Raw genomic sequence first — 8,304 nt, forward strand, 5'->3', positions numbered from 1 at the left:
TTAGGAAGTGAGGAATTATTACACCCATGACCATGGGCTTACATATAACCTCTGTGTGATCTGGTTCTTTTCCAGAGGCCAACCCCAGACCTGTCTGACTTCCTCTGGTGAGTATGAACAGGAACTGAGCAAAGCGACTGACTCACCAACCACAACTAGTCTGTATGCAATTCAGTCCTTAGCAGACCTGACTGGGAAACACCACAATCCTGACACAGAGAAAGAAACACTATTGATAGCCATAAAACAGAAGCGCATACTGAGGAAAATATGCTGGTGTTTGTAAAGTTGTGCTTGCGAGATATTTTGTGCAACACTGATGGGGGCGATACAGCTCAACACAATTTCTGCCGTGCAAAATGTAACTCCAGTGTACAGAAACTGGTGTCTCACTAGAAGTAAAATGCTGCAACAAAAGATCAAGATTGTGATTAAACTTTAGGAAAAAAAAGATAAAATATGTGAAGCAGATAAAGTCCCAAACATCACTTTGCAAGAAGCCAGAATCTTTTACTGCTGCCACCTAGTGGTCAGTATTGTTAAAGCAGACACAATGAAATCCCGTCTGGACTACAATTTCCTTGACTTTTTTTTTTTTTTTTCATTAAAAAAGATTTTACCATCACCTAGCAGAGTATGTGTATGTACGGAAGAGGATTAGGGCCACTGAAAAAATTAAAAGAATTCTGAGATTAAAATCAATCTTTAATCTGAGATTAAAGACTGAATTCTTTTTTTTCAGTGGCCCTAATCTTCTTCCATAGTAGTCTGTAAAATCTACATTTATTTTAAACATCTGTCATAAGAGCTAATTAGTCAAACCGGTAAAATAAACAGTACAAACAAAATCAATTTAAATGAAAAGCTTAATGAAACTGTTAATACAACTTAGATAATAAATTGAGTATTTAAAAAAAAAATAGCAGACCAATTTTCTGCGCTGTTTTAGAATTGTGGCCTACTTGTAGTTTTAGCGATGGCAGAGGAGGAAGTGAAGGAAGCCGTTCAGCCTGTGTTGCTCACACTTCCAAATATTGAATTAACATTAACAGCCGCTTCGTTCAGATCGGCTGTTCTCTCTCTTTGTGGTGGAAGATGGTTGTTTTCAGGACAGGCAATTTCCGGTGAGCTTCTTTATGTCAAACTGGCACAAACATTAGCGACTGGTCAACATTTAAAACTTAAACACAGGCCACGCCTCCAGGAAGGAGAGGTTCAGAGGAGCCCAGGCCCTCTGAACGAAGCAAAGTGAAGTACCAGGGTCTGGTTTTCACCAGGGTGGTGCGATGATAAATCAGGGACAAATCAGTGATTTTGGCCCAAAATGTGATTTTATGCTGATGATACTAACTAAAGTAGAAGTGAATAATATGTTCTTTTGTTTTATCCACATTCGATAACTGCAATTGGCCTCCCAAAGACATATGCTGCAAATGTGCAAAGGATTGACGGAATTTAAGGAAGCCCACACACATGGAGGCACATTACTTCAACCGCAAATTTCTCCACTGACCTCCTGTGGCTTTAAAACTGATTTAAAGACTTCCTCTAATGACTGATACTTTATAGGCAAAAGAGGAGAAATGGAGCAGTAAGTTATGTCAAGCTCCAGAACTTCTCCCTTAAACAATTATGAAGAGTTTTTGACTCTTAACACTTTTTACTATTGAACTTTGTTTTCCTGTAACTAAATTTAATTGGCTTTTTGGTTTTTCTGATGTTTTCTTAGTTGAACTATTTATTATTATTATTATTATTATTATTATTATTATTATTATTATTATTATTATTGTTATTATTATTATTCAGAGCACTTATCTGTCATATACTCATGAACTGTACTCTGGTTTTGTTTCCCAGCTTATGTTTTTGTTATCTCACATTGATTAAAGGTTTGCTGGAAACATGGACCGCACTGCTGCCAAGAACCTGCTAATATCACGTTCTGATGGAACGTTCCTTGTGAGGCAAAAGGATGGAGGAGAGTTTGCAATCAGCATCAAGTAAAAATCCTTTAGGAGTTATGTTTCTCTGCTGATGAAATCTTAGTTTTGTTATAGCAACAAAGAGTGCTTTGTCAGCAAAGCTTGGTTTGGAAATGAAGGTTTTCGGTTTGTTTGTCTTGTTCAAAATGATCTCACATTTAATTAATTTAATGATAATGTCCTCTTTAATATCCCTTGAATTAATACGTTTATAGATATTTTATTTTTAGATAATTTAATGGGATAGACAATGCAAAGCTCAAGGATGGTCTTCACGCAAGTGAGAAAGGTGATTATGAGAGGAAGCCACAAGCCATGCAGGGAACACAGTTCTGTTCAGATGAGACCAAATATGATGGTTTTCACCTGCAAAAGACTATATGAGGAGTAAAACTAAGACTCTATATCAACCTAAGCTTTTCAGGCTCAGGACCACTTAACCCATTTAACAAATTTGAGAGCTGTGAGCGAGGCGGCCTTCAAACATAACTGACAGGAAGAATGGGCCAAAATTCCAGCAAACTATTCTGATTAGCTTGTGAAAAGGGATACCCGAAATGTTTCACCCAAGTCATACAATTCTTTTATTCTGGGGAAACCCTAAGTGTTCCTCAGCCAAACAAGAAAGAAAGAAAGAAAGAAATCCCTCCATCCAGCATGTTCTGGATGTATATATATATATCTCCATCCATCCATCTTCTTCCGCTTATCCGGAGTCGGGTTGTGGGGGTAGCAGCTTCAGGAGGGAGGCCCAGACTTCCCTCTCCCCGGCCACTTCTTCCAGCTCTTCCGGGGGTATCCCGAGGCGTTCCCAGGCCAGCCGAGAGACATAGTCCCTCCAGCGTGTCCTGGGTCTTCCCCGGGGCCTCCTCCAGGGGGGACGTGCCCGGAACACCTCACCAGGGAGGCGTCCAGGAGGCATCCTGACCAGATGCCCGAGCCTCAACTGGCTCCTCTCGATGTGAAGGAGCAGCGGCTCTACTCTGAGTCCCTCCCGGATGACTGAGCTTCTCACCCTATCTCTAAGGGAGAGCCCAGCCACCCTACGGAGAAAACCCATTTCGGACGCTTGTATCCGCGATCTCGTTATTTCGGTCATGACCCAAAGCTCATGACCATAGATGAGGGTGGGAACGTAGATCGACTGGTAAATCGAGAGCTTCGCTTTTTGGCTCAGCTCTTTCTTCACCACGACGGACCGGTACAACGCCCGCTTAACGGCAGACGCTGCGCCAATCTGCCTGTCGATCTCCCGCTCCCTTCTTCCCCCATTCGTGAACAAGATCCCGAGATACTTGAACTCCTCCACTTGGGGCAGGACCCCCCCCCGACCCGAAGAAGGCATTCTACCCTTTTCCGGCTCAAGACCATGGCCTCGGATTTGGAGGCACTGATCCCCATCCCGGCCGCTTCACACTCGGCTGCGAACCGCTCCAGCGAGAGCTGCAGATCATGACCTGATGAAGCCTATATATATATATATATATATCGCTATAATCTAACAGAAGGCTGGCAAGAAGTTCATGCCACACTTTTCAGATTTTATTCGTCCAAAACTTTTTAAAAATATGGTTGATGTTTTGTTCGCTTTTATATGCCTTCCACAATTACTCATTCATCGTATTGGTCTATTTCTTAATATTGTTTTAATAAAATGTAATAGAGTTTGTTGAGGTTACAAAATTGCAGGGTACAAATATAAAAATTGTAATTTTTGTTTTGCTTGAAGTGTTATTCCAGGTTATCGTCAAGTGATTGTTTTAGCTTCATCTTGCTAATCGTGGTGAAAAACAAAGTAATGTGCAAACTGTTTCATGCCACTTCTTCTCAATCAAATATACCTTTTCAAACAAAGGATTTCTTCTTGTTCTGACTGGAAATCATTGACATACAAAAGGCAGCTCTTGTTTGCAGAAGTGGATTCAGAGTGAATTAAAACAATGGACTTTCTGCTTGTTGCTGGTAATCTGTCAGTAATTTAACCAAAGAACTGTCTTGTATTTTTCTTTGCTTTATTTGTGAAAATGAGGGTCTGTTTAAAATCAAAGTAATGATTCGTCTCAAGGTTCAACATGGACATCAGACACATCAAGATCACCTCCAGTGAGGGCCTCTACCGCATCAACGACAAGAAGGCATTCAGAGGTTTAATCGTAAGTTTGAAGTAGGACAGCCGTTCTTATGTCAGGGATTTCTGATTGACAAAGTTTCCCTTTTTTAGGACAACTCTATGTTTTCTCATGAGCCCTTTTCTTTTTTCTCTCTTCATCAGGAAATGATTGAGTTCTACCAGAAGAATTCTCTGAAGGAGTACTTTAAGGATGTGGACACGACACTGCGCATCCCTTTTAAACAGCCAGAGCAAAGCAACTCATCTAACAACACACCACACACAACCTCAGGTACAGAAGCCTTCCTGTGAGAACCTTAAAGTGTCAGTCGGGTATACTGAGGGACTATTTATGGTTGCTCTGTTATGCTAATTAGACTAGGAATTAAGTGACATGAGACATTTTAGTCCATTTCCAGTATTTATTAAAGGTGCATTTATACATTATATGGATCCTTTACACACAAAGTGATATGTTTCATGCATGTGTTTCTGTTTCTGTTAGGATTGTTAAAGCTTATGAAAACTCCATATTTTGCTTGTATGAAAATTTGAAATAACCCGAGATTAATAAAAAATACAGAAATGTCATCATGCTTCAAAATGTCAGCAATGATGCTTAATAAAATCCTTAATTAGGCTGTTTACTCGACTACCAACTTGCCCTTAATGGACACAGCACTTTATGAACAGCCGTGCTCTTTAGCAGCAGCATTTTGTGTTTTTTCATGCTTGCAGAGGATGTCAGCGACGGTCTCCAGGACAACAGCAGTCATTACTCAAATGGGTGAAGGACAAGACAATGTCTGAGACAAAAAAGACAAAACTCGGGCAGAATGTTAAGGTTGCACATCTGGCAAGCTGATACCAGTGACTACATAAAAAATAAAAAAGAAATAGGAGGTTATATCTGTGTTTTTGTCAATGGAATTTGTTTTCTTCATGAATTAATATAAAGTATAATTTTATCAGTTGAAACCTTTATGTGTTTTTTGTCTGTTTTCTCAGGTCAGCAGGATTAAATCTGCAATTTTAAACACAAAACTGCAAATATTTATTTTTATAGCATTTGTTGTACGTTTCGAAAATTGATGTATTACAGCTTGTGTATTTATTTTTTTCAATGTTTTTTTATTATTATTATTATTATTATTATTATTATTATTATTATTATTATTATTATTATTATTTCAAGTGGATTCAGATTTCATTTTAATGAGATCTTAGATTTTTTTAATGGGTTGTGTAGCCCATTAATGTCTGTATTAGAAAAAACTATTGTTTGTATTGGTCTTATGTAATATCCGAATTTCCTTAATTAAAACAATCATACTGAAAAGTTAATCTATACACGAGTTTCCCATTTTCAATTGGATTAGTAAAATAAATGGAGATTTTGATGCCATTCAACTCTTTTGACGTCTTTCTGTTTTGGCTAATGATGTCCTGGCTGCAGCTTCATGTAGAGCATAACAGACATGAGACTCTCCCACAGGTGTTTTAAAATGCTAATCTTATTTTAAGCCTCTTCATGCTGCAATGTGGGCTCTGTCTCACAGGGGGCAGCATAAGGAGCTTCGGCTTGGCGAGGGCCAGATACGACTTCTCTGCCCGGGACCGCACTGAGCTGTCCCTGCGAGAGGGGGACACCATCAAGATCCTCAAGAAGGGACAAACGGGCTGGTGGAAGGGAGAGGTCTACGGCCGGGTGAGACTAGCAAGACGTCATCGACACGACGACAAAACATTCAAATATTGAGAGACCATCTTGTCTTACTTGTTTCTGCTTCTACTTCCAGGTGGGGTTGTTTCCATCCAACTATGTGGAGGAGGATTACTCTGATTACTGCTAAGATGTGTCAACCTGCTCTGAATGTCAAACGTTTTTTGTGAGTGACTGCATTAAGCCAAATGCATGAGTGTGAAGCTGTGTGTGTGAAAGGAAATGTGATTCTGCTGCTGGGTGTCCAATGATGTGAATAAAACTTTTTATTCAGTTGGTCTCATCCGTCTCATTAATTCATTACAGATTTTGAGCAAACCTTGGCAAACAATTTCACTTGAATATTTATTGAGACATAAATAAATATGTAATAGGACATATAAATATGTAATAGGAGCTTTAGGAATTTGATCTGAGATCAATTAAAAGTTTCAAAAATGGGTCTTTAGGGATCTTGTAAAAGTTTTATTTTCTTTGCAGTTTTTCCACATTGTTGCTATTGCATTTAGAAGCTTCAATGGGATCATTACAGTATGTCAGCACAAAGTAAATAATTAAGAAGGAGGCAGAGAGAATGCTAAAAGTCTTAACATTTTTTAAAAATAAAACTCTGAAAAGTGTGGCAACCATTTGTACACTGAAAGTTTTGCCCATTTTTCTTTGCAAAATAGTTTAAGCTTAGTCAGATTGGATAGTAGGTTTCTAGGAACATCAATGCTCAAGTTGTAACACAAGTGGTCAATTTTATTTATGTGTTAACTTTGACTGGGCCATTTTATATGACATTAATGTACTTTCTGGTAGTCTGGTTAGGGTTTTTGTGCAGGAAGGTGAACCTCTGGCTCCCAGTCTCAAGTCTTTCACAGGCTGTAACATGTTTTCTTTTGGCATTAGTTCAGCATTACTTTAAACTACATTCATCGAGGGCTGCTGTCCTGCAACATTTAGTCGCTTGTTTTACACACTTGAATTAAATGGTGAAACTGCCGGACCAGCATGCAGTTCAGCTCTACAGATGAGCTGATATTGGAGCCAGTGAGCTGAAGCAGAGACTGGAGTTTGAGCCCACTGCTTTAGTGTTATGTTTAGTTTTGTATTTGACACAGCCTCTTCCACTGATTTGCTTTGTACCTTACAAAGATTGTGGCAAACTTTAAACCAAAGTTTATTTGAAAGCCATATTTGTGGAATGCACATCCAAGACTTTCTCTGACCTCTGATCTGTGCATGTCCTCCAGTTATTGGCCGTCTGTTTCTCTACCAGTTTAGGTGGACAGCCAGATCAGCAGGTTTTCAAATTTCCATATTTGGCTAATGGATTGAATAGAGCTTTATGAAATATAATTGTAATTTGATAAAAAAAAAAAATAAAGCCTCATTAATAGGTTCTTTTTAAAATCAGGCTACACTGCATTCAGAAAAGCCTAACGCCAATCTGTTTGAAAGCTGCTGCAAGGTACTTGCATGAAACTAAACTCAGTTCAGCTGCGATGCTTGATGAAGATAAATTAACTCTACGCACGTCAAAGATAGATGTGATTGTCAGAGTATTTGTGGTTTTAAGTCCAGGACTCAGAATGTGTGACGGAAAGAAGAAAAGGTGACAAAGTCAAATTTTGTAGACAGTTATCACTGTTCAAAACTTCACTTGTGGTCAGTGTGGACTGGGGGTGTGAATATATTCAATATATATATACAATAAAACAAATTCACAATTTCAACCAATCATAGAAATATTCTTACTTACAAAATAAACATACCTTGTGCCTTTATCAAGGAGACCGCTAATAACAACATACATTTTAACAATGTTGTTGCAACTAGTCTTTTGTTTTTTCTGTCGTTAAGCTGCCATTTTATAATGTAAACAGCGGAAGTTGTCTTATCAAAATAAAGGCATCAAATCAAAAACCGGTAGTCAACCAGATATCATGCAAAAGAAATAAATAAATAAAGGCAATAAGTCCTAAAAAAGGATACAACAAATAAGGAGCTTAATTTGGGGTTATTTACAGATGGTCTCCTTCTTTCTCCATGGCTCCACTGGTGTCACAGTTTTCTTTTGGTTTGTTGTGACCCCAGTGTTTAAACTCTACAGCACTGTCATCAACCCAGAACCAGTAATGGAGGGAAGAGGTGCAGTGAAGGCAGAGCCATACGAAGGGACTGTTGGCTTTTCTCAGCCTCCAGTTCAGCAAAGGTTTGCATCTGATTATCCAAGATGGAGGCCAGCTCTTTGTTGTTATGTCAGGGCTTCTTCCCAGGTCTTGTTTTGGTCAATCAGCGACAAAGGTGAATCTCAAAAAGAAATGTAAACATGTTTTATATCACAGAGAGTCAAGCAACTCCATATAGGATATAATGTAAACAGCACAGTCAGAAATGCAATAAGTTTATAGCAGGTGTACGAATGATCTAATCACCTGCTGATTGCAGCAATTATAATGCTAATCCACATTATTAGCATTATTAGTACATTAGTCTTA

The 8,304-nt window shown here is 38.7% G+C and overlaps 1 protein-coding gene across 2 annotated transcripts in view; it reads left to right on the forward strand.

The window, feature by feature from the left end:
* The window catches only part of vav1 (vav guanine nucleotide exchange factor 1), a 28,488-nt gene extending 22,397 nt beyond the window's left edge, over positions 1–6,091 (forward strand). Inside the window, exons 24-29 of one of the 2 annotated variants that reach the window (XM_028019158.1) lie at positions 76–107; positions 1,893–2,003; positions 4,051–4,138; positions 4,258–4,387; positions 5,655–5,803; positions 5,895–6,091. In XM_028019158.1, the coding sequence (XP_027874959.1) occupies positions 76–107; positions 1,893–2,003; positions 4,051–4,138; positions 4,258–4,387; positions 5,655–5,803; positions 5,895–5,948 (564 nt within the window). In that variant the 3' untranslated portion in view covers positions 5,949–6,091. Of the gene's footprint in view, positions 1–75; positions 108–1,892; positions 2,004–4,050; positions 4,139–4,257; positions 4,388–4,833; positions 4,989–5,654; positions 5,804–5,894 lie in introns of those variants that run through there. The other variant, XM_028019159.1, reaches the window with a different exon arrangement.
* The last annotated feature ends 2,213 nt before the right edge of the window (positions 6,092–8,304 follow it).

Source organism: Xiphophorus couchianus, chromosome 5, assembly GCF_001444195.1.
Source record: "Xiphophorus couchianus chromosome 5, X_couchianus-1.0, whole genome shotgun sequence".
Lineage (NCBI taxonomy): Eukaryota > Metazoa > Chordata > Actinopteri > Cyprinodontiformes > Poeciliidae > Xiphophorus > Xiphophorus couchianus.